The sequence below is a fragment of the Manihot esculenta genome, chromosome 15 (assembly GCF_001659605.2).
Source record: "Manihot esculenta cultivar AM560-2 chromosome 15, M.esculenta_v8, whole genome shotgun sequence".
Lineage (NCBI taxonomy): Eukaryota > Viridiplantae > Streptophyta > Magnoliopsida > Malpighiales > Euphorbiaceae > Manihot > Manihot esculenta.
The window spans coordinates 8,289,682-8,309,107 of NC_035175.2; the positions used below are offsets into that span (position 1 = coordinate 8,289,682).

Here is a 19,426-nt window from a genome sequence, read left to right on the forward strand (position 1 = left end):
CGCCTCTCCTCACTGTGGTGTGTAAAACCTTACATATTCCATGGATAGTGTTCCTCCTTTCAGTTTTTAGATAATGTTTTATTCAATTACATTTTACGAAATTCAATTGAAGTTTAAATAGAATTAATTTAAAATAAATTTCATTATTTGGTATGATATAATTTAAAATGTAGAATTCAATTAAAATTTTAATTACTCATATTTTTATTTCTTAAACTACCTTTAAAAAATAAAAAATAAATTTTTATTCTATTAAAAAATTATACATTCAATAAATTTATAACAGTTAATAAAAAAAAAACTCACTAAAAATAGTGTTACTAGTAAAAGAAAATAAATTTACTACCGTCGAACTGTACTTCAATTCGGTTTCGCAACTAGTTCAGTACGATTCGGTTTTTGTTTTACATCACATTCAGTTTTCAAATTTGATCCGGTTCTATAATGAACCGAAGGAATGCTCTCCTACCTTCACGCGCCTCCCGTGGTCTAAATTGGACAATTCACATAATATGAGGGCATAATTGTAACTGAACTGAAATAAAGAGGATGAAATTTACTTTTGGGTTAAATAAGATTGTCCTAAAGAAGGAAACGCAGCTTCTCGGCAGAGCTCCTTTGCACGCACGCCAGAGAAAGTCGAACTTGGAACTAGGCAACTAGGGTTTTGGAGGAGGACTTTTTCTGGTTGGCATCATAGAACAGTGAGTAATGAGTAGTCTGCATCCACTGCTATTGATTTCTTTTGAATATCAATTATCTCAAATGGAACCAATTTCTCTGTATCTTTACAGACAATTAACTTTCCTAGTGGTCAAGAGAATTTTCTCTAGAGATTAGTAAGAATGATTTTATGGTTCTAGACAAGGTAGTGAAATGAGATTAAGTTGATGCTGATTATTCTGATTCTTGGTGATTGCTGATGTTGTTAATTAGGTGTGAGTGATGAACAATTTGATGGTAGTCTCTTTACCATTCAATCAATTGCTCAGCCTCTGTTTTATTAAATTCTTCAATGGGATGGTCTGCTTATTTTGGAGATATTTCCATTTGGAAGTTCTGTTGACTGTTCTGATCCTGGATATTTGTTCCTTAATTACATCTCTGTTCAATGTATGGAACTTATGTTATTGGTTAAGTATTAAGTAAATGGAAGTCTCAATCTGATTTGGTTTTAACAGTTGCATATGAATATTTCTTCACCTATATCTTATGGACGCAAGGTTCTCTTTCTTGATTTAAGCTGTTCATTACCTTTCAATATAAAAATTGGCTCAAATAGGTGCATGAAGCTCCTGAATTATGGGAACATGTATTACTATCATTTCAAATTGGTGTTACGTATTTTTCTACTTGACATTATCTTAATTTTCCCTGTGGTCATATTTGAAATTTGCTGCCTTTGTTCACTGAGGCAGGTATAGTATGGACATATTGCTTTTCTAATTTTTCAAAATTGTTTATGCTTTTTGTCATGTTTTGGTATTAATCTGATTTTATTTAGGTCCTTTGTGTGTTATTTGGTGGAGTTGGGCATAAATTGTTTGAAACTTGAAAGATCCTTATTACTTTTCCAAATTTTCAAGCATTTTTTAATCTTTCTTTTCTTTAAATTTATTTTCCATTTTCTTCTTTTTTGTTGAATTCCATATTAATATGCCAAATTCAGTTTTGTTTAATCTATTTGTCAAAAAAAAAGAAAAAATCCACTGCCCTCCGAAAAACCTACCATTAATGCCTTCATTCTTGCAACAACTGCCACTTCCTATCTGCAATCCCAAGAAATTTCAAGCAAAGAGAATCAAAATTTAGCTTGTTGGTGTCACTGTGATCCTTCTGCAGCTAGGCTTTATTTTTTTCCAAAGGTTGATGGAGGAGCAATTGCCATCATCTGTACATACCATAGTTTTCAAAGAGTCTGAACCCCTTGAAGGGAAATGCATCAAGATTGAAGGATATGATTTTAATGAAGGAGTTAACTACTCTCAGCTTCTGAAATCCATGGTCTCCACTGGGTTTCAAGCATCCAACCTTGGTGATGCCATTGCAGTTGTTAACCAGATGGTTAGTTTCAGTTATTGAAATTTTATCTTTTTCCTTTCATGTGATACGAGGTGATGTATGTTAGTGTTCTACTTGCATAAATTGTTATTAATTCTTTTTTCAAAATATTGGATGTGGAAATGAAGCTAGACTGGAGGCTTGCTGATGAGGATATAACAGAAGATTGCAATGAGGAGGAAAGGGACCCTGCTTATAGAGAGTCTGTGAAATGCAAGGTTTTCTTGGGTTTTACCTCAAATCTTGTATCTTCTGGTGTTAGAGATACAATTCGCTATCTTGTTCAGCATCATATGGTGAGAAATTGATGTTTTAATATGATCATATATTATATTTTATGTTTTGATCTAATAATTTAAAGCCTGAACTCTTTGTTTTTTTTTTTTTTTTGAGAGATTTAAAGCCACTTAATAGTAGTATTTATGGATTTTGTTGGTTTAAATACTTAAAAAAGGACTCAACCCATGGAAACCTGTTTAGTTTATATGGAGTTATGTGAATCTTTACAATCAAAGACAAAGAAGAGTGAGCCAAAATTTTATTTTATTAATTTGATTTGATCATCTTCTGCTGGATGCGAGACAAGAGGAAAATTTTAGATGCAAAATAGAAAAATTTTAAAAAATTTTTGCTTGTTAGTAATTTGATGAATTCTTCTCATGGTGCTGGATTTGAGAAGATGGGAAAGAAAGTGCACATGCAAAGGAGTCATTGAAACTTTTTCATGGTTAGTAATTTGATGAGTTCTGCTCTAAGTGGTGGTCTTGAAAAGAGGAACAAATATACATGGTCCTGCATTGCAGTTTCTCCTTTCTTATCTTCTGGCAGCTCCTTAAATACAGCTTTCTTTTTATTTCTTGTTTTTCCTCTGTGTTGCTATTAAAAATGTTTTGAGCTGCTCTACTATAGTAGTAAAATTATTCTGACTATCTAGGAATGCTTCATAATGAGAGAGTCTATGTCTAAAGCTTTAATACTGGACAACTGGCGAAGCCTCTGATCAAATGTCATCCTGTCTAACAATTTTACATCAAACTTTGGCTGTGATTCATGTAATAGTTTAGGCGGTCCAACCTTTTAATTAGATTTGCCACATATCTCAACTACATAAAATGAAAGAACTGTTTATAATGTGACTGCAGGTTGACGTAGTGGTTACAACTGCTGGTGGCATAGAAGAAGATCTTATAAAATGCCTTGCCCCCACATACAAAGGTGACTTTTATCTACCTGGAGCTCAATTGCGTTCAAAAGGATTGAACCGCATTGGTAACTTGTTGGTTCCAAATGACAACTATTGCAAATTTGAGGACTGGATCATTCCAATTTTTGACCAGATGTTGAAGGAACAATTTGAAGAGGTGCTTCTTTCATAACAAATATGTGCCTTTCACTTACTGTGTTCATTTTCCATTATTTTCTTGAGGTGTCTGTCCCAGTGTTGATGCGTGCATATGAGAGAGAGGGAGAGATTATCTTCTATCCATACTGACTAATAAAAATAGGAGATGAGAACTATTCAATTTTGTGTTAATTCTCAAAATTGTTAATACATAATAAACTCTACTGAAATACCTAGAGGATATAGGTACCTAGTTTTGTAATCCTACTAGTTTTATGATTTGGATACGGTAAAAGAAAATACTAATAAGATACCAATCAGTAAAACGAAACAAACTCTAACTTTCTAGTTGAAATATAACACTAATTCGGTAATTCCTAATAATAAATAATATGTAAACTTCCTAATACTAAATAAGCATCACCGATCATTGCTGCACAGGTGGAATGTTTACAAAGCCACACATTTCCCTTTTGTTTTTATTTTACTTTGTACGAGAAGATCACATCATTTTTCTCATATCTTCATTGGGATTTTACAGAATGTTTCATGGACACCATCTAAAGTAATTAGTCGACTGGGAAAAGAAATAAATGATGAGTGTTCATACCTTTATTGGGCATACAAGGTAAGTGTTGAACGAGCCCATTTCTCTCCTCATTTTGTTTAAGATTTTATTATTGTTATTATATTATTCTCATTGAGCATATTTGCCCTCTTTTTTTTGTTATTATTTCATTGTTTCTCATAATTACTGTTTTGCATCTCACAACCATTTGGATTTGTTCCTTTTATGTTATGGAAAATGATAGTTGAATAGCTATTCAATTCTTTTGTAGACATGGTTTGAAGTCTTGATTAGCCTCTTCTTTTTTTTTTCTTTTTTTTTTTCCTGAAAATAATATTACTTATGGTTATTTTGAGCATCTAGATTATGCTTTAAGCAATTTGTAACTCAAAAGGTTATGCTATCAGTCAAACAAGTTCTTCTTGTATTATACATTATGGACCTTGCCTCACTTGCATCATCCTTGTTAATTTTGGTACTCCAATGTATAATTTGCATAGAGTTGGATAAGTAGAGTTGGATAAGTAGCGTTGTACAAACATTCAGAAACACTTCAATATTGTAGTTTGTTCAATGGGTATAAGTATAATCACTAGATAGGTATTGCAAAATCATAATTAATCAGGAATGGGAGGAACAAATAAAAGAAGTTTTCACTTCCATTACATTACTAGCTTTTAGGTTTGAATAGCAAGCTGTGCTGCAGCAAAAGATATAGAAACTGTATGCGCTATTATGTGTCTTCTAAATTCTCCTTTGGGTTTAGGATTAATTATATCAAGATAATTGACATTTAAAGGCAACACAAGCAGAGTTGTCTATATCAAAAGGGTTGCTGTCAATTGGAACTTGCCTCATTTGCAACATCCTTCCTAAGTTTGGTATGCAATGTCTAATTTGCATAGAGTTGGATAAAGAGTGTTGCAAAGACATTCAAAAGCACTTCAATGATGTAGTTTATTCAGTGAGTATAATGACTGGATAGATATTGTAAAATTCATAATTAATCTGGAACGGAAGGAAAAGAAATAAAAAGTTTGTACTTCTACTTGTAGCTTTTAGGTTTGAATAGTAAGCTGTGCTGCAGCAGAGGATATAGAAACTGTGTGCTATAATCTGTCTACTAAATTCTCCTTTGGGTTTAGGATTGATCGTATTGAGATAAATAACATTAAGTGCAAAAGGGCAGAGTTCTCTGTATCATTTGTAGCGTTACAAGTTTACTGCAATGGTGAATGTCTTGGTCTTGCTACCAAGAGTTCTTAGGTTTTTAGGCTTGAATGAAGCCACTTGTGCTAAATTTTTGAACAATCAAAATTCTCTGTTAGAGTTTGCTTCACTAAATCACTCATTGATGGGCCTGCTTTGAGCTTTCAAATAGGAGTCCTGCACTCCTGCTACAAATTAATCCCCTAAAATCCTTAGGCGCAGCTCACTGCATCATATCTGGTCAAAGTTTTGACCAAAGATAGAGGTGGGTAGCTTTTGTATATGAAAATGTAGGTGTTTAGGCAAGATAATGGCTTTGGCCTTGTCATTATTATTTTTATTGCAACCTTTAAAAATACTTTAACATTCTTTTGGATAATTTGCAGAACAACATTCCAGTATTTTGTCCCGGTTTAACAGATGGTTCTTTGGGGGACATGTTATACTTTCACTCCTTTCGCAGCCCAGGCCTAATTGTTGACATTGTACAAGGTATTTTCCTGCTGCACTGCAATTTTGTTATGCTAGTTACCAATACGGGATGGATATAAAGATCTTAATAAGTGGCTTTTGGACAGACATTAGAGCCATGAATGGTGAAGCTGTCCATGCAAGTCCTAGAAAGACTGGAATCATCGTACTTGGAGGGGGGCTTCCTAAGCATCATATATGCAATGCCAATATGATGCGTAATGGTGCAGATTATGCTGTTTTTATCAATACTGCACAAGAATTCGATGGGAGTGATTCTGGTGCTCGTCCTGATGAGGCTGTATCATGGGGAAAAATTCGAGGATCTGCTAAAACTGTCAAAGTACGACTATTTGTTCCTCCTTTTTATTTTTGCATGCATCCTTTTTTTCCAGCTTCTGCTATTATCAGCAGTTGTACTATATGTCATACCAGAATATCAACCACAAGTTTTACAGCTTCATGCTATTTTTCTTTATGCGATAGGCGTTTCTGTTAAAGAGGTTTTTGTGTGAGATGAATGTTGATGTTTAATAATCGTTGTTGGTGGCTTATTGCAATGAGTTTGTGATTTAATTATTCTCCCTTCCTTCAAATTGCAACCAGGTACATTGTGATGCAACCATTGCTTTTCCCCTACTGGTTGCTGAAACTTTTGCCTCAAAGAGAAACAGATCCGTCAAGATCAAGGTAAACAATTATTAACCATCCTTCTGGTGGTGAGTTAAGTGAGATCAATTACTAATTTGAATCATTTCGGGGGAACCACTTATAGTTTAGAATTAGACACCTCTATTGGAAGAGAGGATTTTTGGATGTCAACGATGGTTGGTGCTTGGTAAGTTAGACATTTTAGATTACTTTGAGGGACATTTCCCCCCTTCTATTGATGAAGTTTAAAGCGAAGCTGGGTTTGCTTCATAACGCTGTTCAAATACTTACCCTTGGTGGCCAAGGAGAGCAGGGACATGACATTTATTGTAATAATTGTAAGAACTTTAATTTATTTAGGAAATCTGTGAAACATTTATTCATCATACAATCAAAAGAGTAGTTATTTTTTTGACCCTAAACGAAGTAATGTCTGCTGGATTCTATCATTTGCCTTTTGTTCAAGTATCCAATCAATATCCTCTCGGGCTTTCCCTTGCTAGTTCTCATATGATAGATTGCTATAAAAAAAATTGGCATCCCCTCTGCTGAGCCAACAGATTTTTGTGATTTAGCTTTTGTCTGGCATTGCCTTGTTTTAATTTTGGGGCTCATTTCACCATTTTTCCCCAACTATTCACTAAACCTCATTCCCGTAAAAATAATTGAACAAAATCTCAATTAGGCCTTGGGGTTATGCAGCAACTTTTTAACAAAAGACGTAAAAAGCTGTTCATTATTTTCAGTACCATATTAGTAGCCATTAGATGGTGTAATATAATTAGTTTTTAGATAAATTATATTTTAATTTTTGAGTTTTTTCATAATTAACGGATCAATTTTTATATTTTTTAAACTGAACATTTAAATTTCTCTATGATCATATTTATCGGTGTATTAAAATTAAAGGTATTTTCAGAGGTGTAAAAATGTCTTTATTACTATTTTTAAATGGATAAAATATACTTGAACCTTTAAATTTTAGCATAGATTGATTCTCATATTTTTAAAATTATATATTTAAATTTTGTTATGATGAATTTGTTCTTATTTATTATAATTTAAATATTTTAATTTTTTATTTAAAAATAATAGTTAAATACTTATAAACTTTTTATTTATAATATTTTATTTAATTAATTTTTAATATTTTTTTATTTTTTATTTTTTATTTTTTAAAATATTTTAATATTTATAAATTTAAAATTTTTTAAAAATATTTATAATTTTAGCTAAAAATAGATTTTTATAAAGAGTATTTTAAAAAAAATTTATATTTTTAAAAAAATTTGACTATCTATTAATTTTTAATTTAAATATATTAAAAATAAAGAGATTTAAAATTTTTATTTTAAAAATAAATGATCAATTCGTTGATTATATTAAAATATAAAAATTAAAATATAATTTATTAAATATAAAATTTTTATTAATATAAAAAAAATTGAGTGTTTATTTTTTTTGATCAATTACCAAAATTATAAATGACTTTTATGATTTTCGCGGATGTATTGTATGGAAATTTTAAGTGTTAGAATTCGATTGGTGAATTATGTTAAAATTTAACATTAAAATATAATTTATTTTTTAATTTTTAATTTTTTTATTAACATATTTAAGGAAATATTTTTTTTAGACATCGATTGACATAATAATAGTAAACAAGTGGAAAACTGAGTGTATCGACTTGGCCATACAAATTCCTAAGTCTTTTTTTTTTTCCACTTTTTTCTTATGGAGAAAAAGAGGTAATACGATAGATTGAAAGAAATGCCATCGAAGAGCACATTGGCAATAGAGATTGCAAGTCTCATACAAACTATCAAGAGCGTCCATGTAGAAGAGCAGCCCTAGCAAGCTCATGACCTGCACTATTAGCCTGACGGCAAATCCATCGGTAGAATAAGTCCATCACTCTGATGAAGAAAATTAATCCAATCTTTAACAACACTTCAAAACCTAGCCCAGTCGTCTTGCCCATTGGAAATAGCCCGATAAACTTGTAAAGCATCTGCCTCTACTGGGCAGTTGTTGAAGCATGATCCGGGGGAGCCCCTCTTGTAGTCTAAGGAATTTTGCTTCTCTCCAAGTATGAAACCAGCCTGAGAGTGCCATCAAGAAACGCCCCTCACTATCTCTAAACACCCCCACAAAACTACAGCGTTGCCCTCTTTCAAACGCCGTCCAATCCACATTGCACTTCGGAGTAGATTACATTTTTATTAATCTCCACTCGAAGCTTGATGTGAAAGATAAAATTCATAGTGCCATTAGTAGGACAATTAATTTAATTCATGGGTTACTAATAATTAATTAGATGATATTGAAACGTTTGATTGAGAAATTCCCAACTCACTTAAGAGGTTGGATGTATGATTTAAATCGGGCCAGAAGAGAATGCAAGCTAGGCCCAAGGAAAAGTCTAGTAATTTGAAAGAGAGTAATACAAGAAAGCACGCAAATCCCACATCGGAAAATAAAAATCAGCCAACAAAGTAAAACTAGTATATAATAGCTCAGAAGAGAGGGGTCAAAGCACGCAGCTGCGCGGTGAGCACAAAGCGAACTATTCTTTCGCCTTTTACTAAAGAATACCGTGTGCACGCCGCAAATAGCAGCATACGCCAATTTTTGGAGGGAACTCTCCCATTCGGGTGAGCCCTATAACTCTTAGTTTTAATTTTGTTAAGTGCGCTATCCTCGTGTTGTGGCACCGGATCTAGTTGGTAAGCATTGCTCCTAGTTTCTAACAAATAAAAATTATGAAAAATTTAGAAGTTTATTAATTAATTTTTAAATTAAATTTTTTTTAGATTAATTTTAATTAATTGATTTTGAAAATTCTTAAATTAAATGTTAAAATTTATTAATTAATTTCTCAATTTTAAAATTTTCTTAATTAATTAAATATTTTACTATTTAAATAAAACTCATCATTTAATTTAAAAAAAATTTACTAATTAATTCACATTTAAAATTTTTTTAACTAATTAATTCACATTTAAAATTTTTTTTATACTTATAGCTAATGAGTAACGACGTTTTAATATATTTGACTAGCTAATGACGTCGGGTGTCATCTGTTCTTGCATCTCAGGGACAGGAGCACAATGTGTTGGAAGAATAAATTGAAGAAAGCATTAAAAATAAATTATCTGTTGCATAAGCCAATAGCCATCATCAACATTTTCATATGCTTGCCTATACATAATCTCAAGTCTGAAAATAATGAAGTTATATGAGACTATTGGATATGTGCCAAAAGGAAAAAAAAAAAAAAAAAGATACGAACTCAGCGCTTGCTAAATTATCTTTGTGCTGTGTTACAGAATGAATGAGGCTGATATCTCAAGCTCGAGCATATCTAGACGAAACGGAAATTGGTGCAAGGTTAAACCACAATCCTTGTTACAAAGCCTGCTAGTGCTGCCAGCTTCAACTCTGAAAGAATTCAATCACTAGAGTTGACTTTTGCACTAAAACATGAGCTCAGAATGCAGTGCACACTGCAGTCTCCATTATGAGGTGCTATTCAGATTCCTCTTCAACTTGGCCATCTGCAGCAGGATCATAATTAATGATGGAATGGAATAACATTTAAATGCAGGAAAATAATGAAACAAGAAGTCTCACCAGCAAGGTTGATGGCAAAGTTTGCTTGGGCATCAGCCTGAGAGTTAAATTCCTGAACACATACAAGATTAGGTCAAGGATCCACAAAGAGACAACGACTGAAAGCAGCAGAAGCAGCGGCGAACAGAGTGAGACTCGACAAGAGATGCAAAAAACCAAACTCAATGTGCACAAACTAGCATGGAGATCAAAGCTCATAATTGTGAAACTCAATGAGCATTACAGCAAAACACAACCACAGAATGTACTGGTTCAAAATCAAATACATTTGATGCAAGGATATGCAGATTCCTCTTCTATCGTTAGGCCAAAAGTTACTGCAGAATGAATAGATGCACTAGAAAGCTTTGATGTTTTTGCAGGTATTGACAGATCCAAATGTTTACAGACAGGAAGGCTCACTTAATATTGGGTCATTTGATCAGTGGAATGATCAGAAATCTAATCAATATTGGATTTTCCCAAGGATGACATGTATTACCTGATGAGAGCATGCAAGAGAGCAAGGAGGATGGGAAATGGGAACATGCAGTGGAATAACAAAAAAACACCGGAGGGTTCTGATCAAAGGAAACCCTAGAGGGGCTTATGAGGAAATGCAGAAAACATGTGATAAGAACACTAGAAACCTACATATGGAATAAATAAAAGGGAGAGATTCATTCTATTCTTCTACGCCATTTGCTATTCCAGCTCTCGAAGCTTGGGGCATAAACTGTTCTGCTGGGGTAGACTACTCCGTACTTTTTTTTCCCTTTGAGTTCCTTACTGCTGTTTTAAGCTTCATCTCCATCTCCATCACCATCAATAGAATCAACCATCCAGATTATTCCTTAATTAGAGTTGAAATTATAGTTTAAAATTCCTTATTCTGCCATTACCATATGCCATATAGAAGAAAAAGTATTCTCGTAAATTATTAGATTAGAAAATGGAAGCACATTTTACCAACACAAAATATGGGACACCAATTGCAAAGATGCAAGTTATTATAAACAGCATATAACTACATACCCTTAGAACATGGTTGATCTGAAAAGAAACAAACTTGTCCTTCAGTTGTTTTGCTTCCTCATACAGCTTGGTAAGGTTAGGGTGGTTGACCTTCCATAAACCCTGAATCTGTTCCATAATTTTCCACGTAAGACTTTGAAATGATATAGCACAACACACTCAAAAATATCTGGTGATGATAAATGACCATGAACTAGATAATCATCAATGGCTTAACCATGAATCCTAAGCTTATAAAACCTATGATAGATATGAAGTGAGAAGAGAAACCTTTTTCCCAAGCTTACAGGTCTAAGCCAGAAAAGAGAGGATAACTTGAACGGGCAATTCTTGCCTAGACCAGGTCTATTTAGATCCACAGTATAAATGCATGGGGTTTTTTATGGATCCATATAACCCAACATAGGTAACTTTTTCCTAACTTGAACATATTCCAAACACTTCATTAATAATTTAAGCTAGGACTATGACACTGACTTTGAGACTAGAATTATACTATTATTCCCACATTTGTTATGCTCATGAATCTAGTGGATACACTGGTTTTGTCTCTTTTTTTTTTCATTTTTGTTAAATGAAAAAAGAAATCCAAGTATTGAACTTGAAACTATATAAAAAGAAAGAGATAGGGGGCGAGGAATTAACAAGACAAACCAACCTGAGAACAAACAAGTTTAGAGTCACCTTGGACTTGAATTTTTGTATATCCCCTTTTAAGAGCATATTTCAGCCCCAAAATCATGGCTCTATATTCAGCTACATTATTTGTTGTTCTGCCCAATCCTTCTCGCAATCTGCATATCTACAATGAATTGAAGGTTTAGAAGAAGAAACTATTAATAAAAAATAAGGAGATACAAAAAAGTCAAAATGCATACCACACTTCCATCGGTAGTCCGTAACAAAGCTCCAGCCCCAGCTGGTCCAGGATTTCCTTTCGAAGCACCATCAAACTCAAGAATACAGGAGTGCTGCAGGAAAAGGATCATGCTTGTTATTGACTTATTGTCCTCAGTCCTCAAAGTACAGAATCATTATATGTATACTATTACTAGGTAGCAATTATTGCCAGGACCATGCTTGTCATTGACTTATTGTCCTCAAATTACAGTCTCATTAAATGTATACAATTACTAGATAGCATTTACTGCCCAATCCGGACAAGCTTATTCAAGAGTGCCTCTTTCACTATTTTATAGCACTAACACATGAAAAATGATAAACCAGACAGACAGAGATACATTTGCATGTATCACATGGCGATATAAAAACCTTACACAGTCACTAGACAGTGGCTGAGCCTTGCTTTGATTGTCCAACTTGGCATGCTTTCTCAAGGGATCAGTTAAGCCAGATGATGATCCATCTGTTCCCTGCATCACGACAAATATGCATCTAAACAAAGCAAAATAGATGAAGAGATTACTAAACAGGCATTCTCATGCATGTAGAATTTGAAAAACAATTAATCAAATTCAGGTCAGATGATAAATAATAAGTTAATAACAGAAACCAATGCCACAGAAGTTTAAATGCCGCTCCCTAAACACATTGAGCACTCAAGGAAATATTTTCATAGACAGAGAGTGACGGTGAAAAGAAAAAGAAAGCCAAGGTTGCTTCCTACAGAAAAAGGATAAGGTACACATGAATGCAGTTTCACTGTTATTTCTTTCTTATATAAATCTTCTAAGTTTGAAGAAAGGTCAAAGATGAGATTTCAAACTTACTGCATCCAGTAATTCTTGTGATCTCTTTTTTGTGGCATCCAGCAAGTGTGTTGCTCCTTTGGAGGAAGTGGGTTGCTGAAATAACAATTTAAAATTCCAAAATTTTACTGTTAGTTACTTTAAAATTTATCATTGGCCATTTTTTTCCATTTAATCACATCCATTCCTTTCAACTTAATCATATGAAATTCAGATATTTCATTATCCAAAAGGCTTCACATCACATGGATACAGATAATGGTTTCTCAACATGATACTGAACAAACACAAGAGGTACTAACAATAAGAAAACTTGTTTCAATCATTATTACAAGATCACATGTCAACTTACTTGAAATGGACAGGGGACAAGTGTGCCAAAAAGGTCCTCTTTCAAATCTGAAGCTCTGATCGTGTATAAAGCATTCTGAAGCCCATGTGACATGAGATACCCCTCGGTGTCCTTAGGTAATGCATACCCCTTGTAAACACTGACAGGAGGGTCGCATATCTACCAAATTAGAAAGATGAAATATCTTAAGTCCATCCAAAATCACTCTTATTCAACAAGCAAACTGCAATAGCATCAACTATAGTTCTGTAGCATTGCATTTAAAATAAGTTAAGGAAAACACCAAGTAACATTGAAAATGCAGTTGTTGAAAAAGGCATTGTAAATCAGTCCACCTTTTACTGGAAATGATCAATCAACAAAGAGTTACATGTTATAGCATGTAGCATAAAAGAAAAGAAATAGTTAGATAATCTTCAAAAGAAAATAATGTGAAGAATATACCAATTGAAACTACAAAATATAACGTGTAAAATGCATTCCATTTAATGATAATGCTTGATACAAAAAATTGAAAATGAAAACAATATAGACATACTTTTCATTTCGATTGTTTTCCCAAAAGGAAAAAAAGAAAGAAAAAGAAAACTATAGGGGTTAACATCCCTAACAGATTTTAACAAGCATTCATAATGTAAATTAATATAAAAAAGCAAGGAAATTCCTGCAATACCAACTACCAAGGATAACAATTGACATACAATATGAACAAATGAAAGTACTTATGGACAAGAAAATTTCAAAAGGAAATGACTTGAACAACCAACACCAATGAAGAATAAAAAATCAACAAGCACAAAAACTATGAAACAGCGACTATAGAATTACCGAAGATCCAGCTTGAGCCTGACAATCGGCGAAACTCTTATAAACACCAACAATATCGCCTTTACGCACGACAAAGAAAGCATCCTTCTCTTGCTCCATGACTGCTGGAGCAGGATCCAATTTCCTCTTAGGCGAAGTTTTTGCACTAGCTTTTCGGGACGAGTAGCACTGAACACGAAACCTGGGTAACAAAGATTCCAAATTGACTGTTTTAAGACCAGCTTGATCAAAGCTTCTTTTCCACAAGGGAATAGAACATTGATGCGAAGTACTCCGCCAAATGAAATGGCTTGCTCTTCCAACTATACCCGCAGTATAGGAAGAAACACGCGATAAGCAGTTCATTACAATGCAGTCTTCCCTAGATGTTCTGGAAGAGAAATCATTTCTATTAGAATTACCTAATCTACAATACATCGATTCAATAATAAAACACTCGTTTTCTTTTTCCCGCACTTCCTTAGCAACCAAAAACCGTTGAGAAAGCTCAAAGCAATCACTGCAGAAAACTAAATGGAATTGATAAGAAGGCCTAGTGCAGAGTAGAACGTTACCGGTATACAAGGATGACGCTTTGACGAGAAGCGAGCAAGAAAGAGGGTTCTCCTCTCTAGTCTATGCAATGCTCCCCGGGAGGAGAATGCAAAGAAAATGGTTACTGAGCTAATAGGTTATGGGGTTTCGGCTGGTCAATGGACATATTCATTGGAGAAAGTGCTTTTTTGCAAAACTTAGGGTCGGGTAAATATAATTTTACCGATTTGAGCTCGGGCTAAAATTTATTTGTAGATTTGGGTTCGCCTCTTTGACAAAAGGCAGGTTCGGCCCCTTCTCAAAGAGGTGTCTGCGCCTTGAAAAATTTGTTTTCTTTGTTTTTTAAATTGTGGCCTGGCACTACTTAAATTAAATAATTAATAAAAAAATTAATTAATTAATATAGATATTTAAAATTATAAAAATTAAATTTATTTTTTATTAAATATATATAAGAGTATTAAATTAAATAATTAATAAAAAAATTAATTAATTAATATAAATATTTAAAATTATAAAAATTAAATTTATTTTTTATTATACTTTTATTTAAAATTATAAAATAAAATTATACTATAATTTAAATAATTAATAAAAAATAAATAAATAAACTAACTAATATAATATTTAAAATTATAAAAATTAAATTTACTTTTTATTAGGCTCTTATTTAGAATCATAGAATAAAATTATATTGTGATTAAATATTATATGTCATCACCTAATTATTTATAATTTATCAAAGATAATAAATTTAATTAAATATTTTAATAATAAAATAATATAATAATTTAAAATATTTTATATAAATTGTTTATAATTTATTAAAAAAGATAAATAAATTAAATAATTAATTCAATTAAATAATTTTATATAAATTTAATAGCAGATTAATATTATAATTCTAAATATTTTTATGTGCATTTCTTTATTATTAACTTTTATAATATTCTTATATATTAAAAATATTTTTATAAAATATAATAACTATTTATAATTGATTTTAGTACTTTGCATAGTTATAAAATAATATTAAATATGTACAAAATTACTGGTACTATTTAATTATAGAATTACTATATTAATCTATTAAAATAATAAAAAATTTTATTATTGGATAAATGTATACTATAAAAAATTTAATAAAGTGATTTTGTATATAATAATATTATATTGTAAATATTTTTTATGTGCAATCTTTTATTATTAAACTTTTATATATTAAAAATATTTTTATAAAATATAATAACTATTTTTAATGTCTTAATACTTTGAAGAGTTATTAAATAATATTATAATGTGATTAAAAGTATACAAGATTACTCATACTATTAATCACAGTATTAATACATCAATTTATTAAAATAATAAAAAAATTTATCATTATATAAATATATAATATACGATAAATTATTTTTATACATTCAATTACAATCGAATTATTTTTAATCTAATTACAATAAAATTAAACTTTAAAATTATATAATATCAGTAATTTTTTATTTAAAAATTAATAATAAAATCTATTAAATATTACAACATTAAAATTATAAAAAAAATTATTATTATAAAAATATAATATTTTTAAATTAATATAATATAAATATTTAATTATAATATATTAATAATTAAAAAAAAAAATAAACAAACTTCCTGTGGCGCCTCTTTGAAAAGCGATCGGACCTGGCGCCTGTCAAAGAGACGCCAAATCTCCTTTTTATCTGTCACGTGACAGACAAACTCTAAATCGATAAATAAATTTTAGCCGACTCCAAATTGATAAAATTATAGTTACCCGATCTTAATTTTGGAAAAAGCTCTTGGAGAAATGGGCTGTGCATTTCTCTTGCAGGACCCGGGCCTGCTACTATATTCTGTTCTTTGAGACTGGAGAGCACTGTCGCGGAGAAAAAGAAAGGAATAGGACGAAAAAACAAAAGGGAGGTTAGCGAGACGCTGGGAGCAGAAGCAGTGAAGCAGCGAGAGTAAGGTAAAGAGATAGAGAGAGAATCCGGTGAGGCCAGTACAGACCTCCCCCACCGCCGCCGCCACCAGCACCAAAAAAAAAAAAGGCGACGGGGTCGCTTATGCATCCCAATAGCCGCGGCATAATTCGTAGAGAATAATCTTTAAGTAGGTTTGCTTTCACAATTCATATATGTGTCGTAATAGCATGGAACATGTGGTATTCATTGCTCGCAAAAGCATTGATGTTTGCTTGCCATCGCTACATTCGTCCCCTAAACGCAAGAGCCTTCAGTGATATAAGCTATGCTCACATCAACCACTTGCTCGATGCATTTCCTCATAGAGAGCTCTACTCTCTCAACTGCCAACTCGCTTCTTTCTCTCGCAATGGCAACTTTCTTGCCACTTGGGCCCTTTTTTGCCATATGCATAGTGTTTGTCCTAAGTTTGATGCTTACACTTTCACGCCAATTCTCGGCGCTTGCTCTGCTTTGCCTGGGCCAGAACGTGGCAGACAAGTTCATGCTCTAATGCTCAAAACTGGCACTGATCTAGGAACTGTGACCAAAACTGCTCTTATTGATATGTACTCGAAGTATGGTTACTTGGGTGACTCGGTAAAGGCTTTCCAAGAGGTGAAATTCCAAGATGTTGTGAGTTGGAATTCTTTGTTTTCAAGCTTTTTAAGGCATGGGCTTGCCAAGGAAGCACTAGGGGTTTTCTCAAAAATGAGGAGGGAAGTAGTGGAATTTAGCGAGTTCACACTATGTTCTTTGCTTAAGGCTTGCGCCTCTATCGCGGCTTTTCAACCAGGTAAGCAAGTTCATGCCTTGGTGGTTGTGACGGGCCGTGATTTGGTTGTTTTGGGTACTGCTCTTATTGATTTTTACTCTAGCATTGGGCATATTAGTGAAGCCATGAAAGTATTTTCTACTTTGAGTTGGACAAAGGATGATGTGATGTGCAATTCTTTTATTACTAGGTGTGTACAGAATAGGCGATATAAAGAGGCATTTTCAATCATAAGTGTTATGAAACCAAATGTAGTTGCCCTCACTAGTGCTCTCTCAGCTTGCTGTGAGAATTCAGACCTGTGGATTGGTATGCAGATCCACTGCGTAGCAACAAGATTTGGGTTTACTTCGGATACTCAACTTTGCAACAAATTAATAGACATGTATGCAAAATGTGGAAAAATTTTGAATGCTAGATCATTGTTTAATGGGATTTTTCATAAAGATGTTGTTTCTTGGACTAGCATGATTGATGCATATGGTAGGCATGGACATGGGCATGAAGCTCTGGAACTGTTCAGTAAGATGGAACAGGAGGGAAATAAGGTTTCACCGAATTCTGTGACATTCCTTGCTGTGCTATCCGCTTGTGGGCATTCAGGGTTAGTGGAAGAAGGGCGCGAACTTTTCAACTTAGTAGAGAAGAAATGTGGTTTAGTCCCAGGCGTGGAACACTATTCCTGCTTAATAGATATCTTAGGCCGGGCTGGCCGAATGGAAGATGTATGGTGCCTGTTTGGTGATATGGAGAAAAATGGCATTAGGCCAACAGCTGCTGTGTGGGCAGCCCTTATGAATGCTTGCCGTATTAATTTGGATGTTGCGAGGGGTGAGCTTGCTGCAAAGAAGCTGTTGGAATTAGAACCAAATAATCCTGGGAATTACATAATGCTATCCAATTTTTATGCATCGCTTGGAATGTGGGATTTTGTAGACAGCTTGAGAGGCCATATGAAGGAGAGTCGGCTGATCAAGGAGGCGGGGAATAGCTGGGTTACTGTTCCACATTTGGTACCAACTTCATAACAAATTTGTAGTGTGTTTTATTATTATTGTTATTAAACTGAGAGAAAGGGATGGTGTTTACACTTTAAACTTCTGCATTTTTTATATTCTAGATGCTGACCAAGGGAAGAAAAAACAATTATGGGAGTTTCTTTTATGATATAGGAGACAAATTGTTGAATGGGAAGGAAATGTACTGATTCTAACATTTTTCAACACTTCGATAGACATAAATTTGGATAACTGCTGCATTGCATATTTTTCGCCTATGCTACACCAAAGTCAATAGATAATTTTAGGGGATTGAAAATATAATATTTACTTGTCAACAAGTTGAATTATGTTAGCTTCATAGAACCTTATTTAAAATTAAAATAATAAATGAAGTTTATTAGATAGAGACTCGAATTTGGAAATTCCAACTTAACTGATTTTACCAAAGTAATAAGTAAAGTGAATGAAAAATGAAAAATAATGGGTTTGGTTTGAAAACCATCAGTTATCTCCACTCTGCTTATAATACGAAGATAAATCTCCTGAAATCCTAAGCATCATTTCCCCCAAATTTTCAATTAATCAATTAAAAAGCACCAACGAATCCTCAATCATCAACAGGAACCCAATCAATTATCAACTAATGAAAAATCAAAAAGCACCACAAGAGCATAACAAAGCCCCATAATTGATGAGGCGACTTAGGCGAGATCATATGAATGATACATCTCCATGACATGAGTCCAAAAGCTCCCAAAGAAGAAAGGTGAGACCATCAGTGAAGCTGGGAATGCTATAGATAGGTCAGCAACAATTTCGAAAACAGCAGCTGTATATTGATCGAGTTAAAACACCAAATACAGAAAAAAAAATATTATTTAAGTCATGTTCGGTAATATTAATTATGTAATAGTTGTTAACTGTTGTAATAGTGAATATATATTTAATAGTAATTAATTAAATATTATGAAGAGTAATTTTTTATAAACTATTATCACAATTATTAAATAATAGTATTTTAGTTGAATTAAAATACTAAATATAATTCTAATAATGATTATCGAACATAATTTTAATGGTTTAATAGTTAAAAAAATAAATTATAAAAAATTATTTTAATTAATCACTACTAAAATAGTTATCCATGATAAAAAAAAGTTAACAACTATTATAACACTTATCATTGTTGAAGAGCCATATGTATAATTGAACTTTGAGTGTGTTGAGTGAATAGAGTTTATATATTAAGAGTAAAACACAGCATCATTGGATAAAAAAATTCTTAATATATAT

General features: G+C 32.6%; 3 protein-coding genes and 1 non-coding gene across 10 annotated transcripts; 3 read left to right on the forward strand and 1 right to left on the reverse strand.

The window, feature by feature from the left end:
• The first annotated feature begins 551 nt into the window (after nucleotides 1-551).
• LOC110600979 (deoxyhypusine synthase) lies at nucleotides 552-6,724 on the forward strand. 4 transcript variants are annotated; one of them, XM_021737938.2, is made up of 8 exons: nucleotides 552-704; nucleotides 1,843-2,064; nucleotides 2,190-2,357; nucleotides 3,204-3,422; nucleotides 3,945-4,031; nucleotides 5,567-5,672; nucleotides 5,759-5,994; nucleotides 6,258-6,724. In XM_021737938.2, exons 2-8 carry the CDS (start codon nucleotides 1,870-1,872, stop codon nucleotides 6,354-6,356), a joined length of 1,110 nt encoding a protein of 369 aa, XP_021593630.1. In that variant the 5' UTR covers nucleotides 552-704; nucleotides 1,843-1,869; the 3' UTR covers nucleotides 6,357-6,724. The 4 variants fall into 4 exon arrangements, with proteins under 4 accessions (XP_021593630.1, XP_021593632.1, XP_043807174.1 ...); XM_021737940.2 differs by having other exon boundaries at nucleotides 567-704; nucleotides 1,847-2,064; XM_043951241.1 differs by lacking the exon at nucleotides 552-704 and having other exon boundaries at nucleotides 1,922-2,064; nucleotides 2,194-2,357.
• Nucleotides 6,725-8,843: 2,119 nt separating this feature from the next.
• Nucleotides 8,844-8,962, forward strand: LOC110600981. Its single transcript, XR_002485751.2, has one exon. It is a non-coding gene; the product is annotated as a U5 spliceosomal RNA (small nuclear RNA).
• A 606-nt stretch (nucleotides 8,963-9,568) lies between these two features.
• On the reverse strand, nucleotides 9,569-14,577 carry LOC110600980. Of its 4 annotated transcripts, XR_002485750.2 has the most exons (11): nucleotides 14,393-14,577; nucleotides 13,839-14,208; nucleotides 13,011-13,169; nucleotides 12,680-12,754; nucleotides 12,227-12,322; nucleotides 11,828-11,920; nucleotides 11,608-11,751; nucleotides 10,950-11,057; nucleotides 10,569-10,767; nucleotides 9,936-9,987; nucleotides 9,569-9,859 (listed from the first exon to the last, which is right to left on the reverse strand). XR_002485750.2 is itself a non-coding variant. In XM_021737942.2 (10 exons), exons 2-10 carry the CDS (start codon nucleotides 13,935-13,937, stop codon nucleotides 9,831-9,833), a joined length of 855 nt encoding a protein of 284 aa, XP_021593634.1. In that variant the 5' UTR covers nucleotides 13,938-14,019; nucleotides 14,393-14,576; the 3' UTR covers nucleotides 9,569-9,830. The 4 variants fall into 4 exon arrangements, 3 of the variants coding, with proteins under 3 accessions (XP_021593634.1, XP_021593633.1, XP_043807502.1); XM_021737942.2 differs by lacking the exon at nucleotides 10,569-10,767 and having other exon boundaries at nucleotides 13,839-14,019; nucleotides 14,393-14,576; XM_021737941.2 differs by lacking the exon at nucleotides 10,569-10,767 and having other exon boundaries at nucleotides 14,393-14,575.
• A 1,601-nt stretch (nucleotides 14,578-16,178) lies between these two features.
• On the forward strand, nucleotides 16,179-18,382 carry LOC110600978 (pentatricopeptide repeat-containing protein At5g66500, mitochondrial). The gene has a single exon (XM_021737937.2). The coding sequence runs from the start codon at nucleotides 16,553-16,555 to the stop codon at nucleotides 18,158-18,160; it is 1,608 nt and encodes a 535-aa protein (XP_021593629.1). The 5' UTR covers nucleotides 16,179-16,552; the 3' UTR covers nucleotides 18,161-18,382.
• The last annotated feature ends 1,044 nt before the right edge of the window (nucleotides 18,383-19,426 follow it).

Coding starts and splice junctions, on each gene's coding strand:
- LOC110600979 (XM_021737938.2), top strand. CDS start 1,870: ATGGAGGAGCAATTGCCATCATCTGTACATACCATAGTTTTCAAAGAG. Junction 2,358..3,203: donor ATCTTGTTCAGCATCATATG/GTGAGAAATTGA, acceptor ATGTGACTGCAG/GTTGACGTAGTGGTTACAAC. Junction 3,423..3,944: donor TGAAGGAACAATTTGAAGAG/GTGCTTCTTTCA, acceptor GGGATTTTACAG/AATGTTTCATGGACACCATC.
- LOC110600978 (XM_021737937.2), top strand. CDS start 16,553: ATGTGGTATTCATTGCTCGCAAAAGCATTGATGTTTGCTTGCCATCGC.
- LOC110600980 (XM_021737941.2), bottom strand. CDS start 14,183: ATGAACTGCTTATCGCGTGTTTCTTCCTATACTGCGGGTATAGTTGGA. Junction 12,755..13,010: donor TTGTCCCCTGTCCATTTCAA/GTAAGTTGACAT, acceptor TTGTTATTTCAG/CAACCCACTTCCTCCAAAGG. Junction 11,921..12,226: donor AGCCACTGTCTAGTGACTGT/GTAAGGTTTTTA, acceptor CTTTTCCTGCAG/CACTCCTGTATTCTTGAGTT.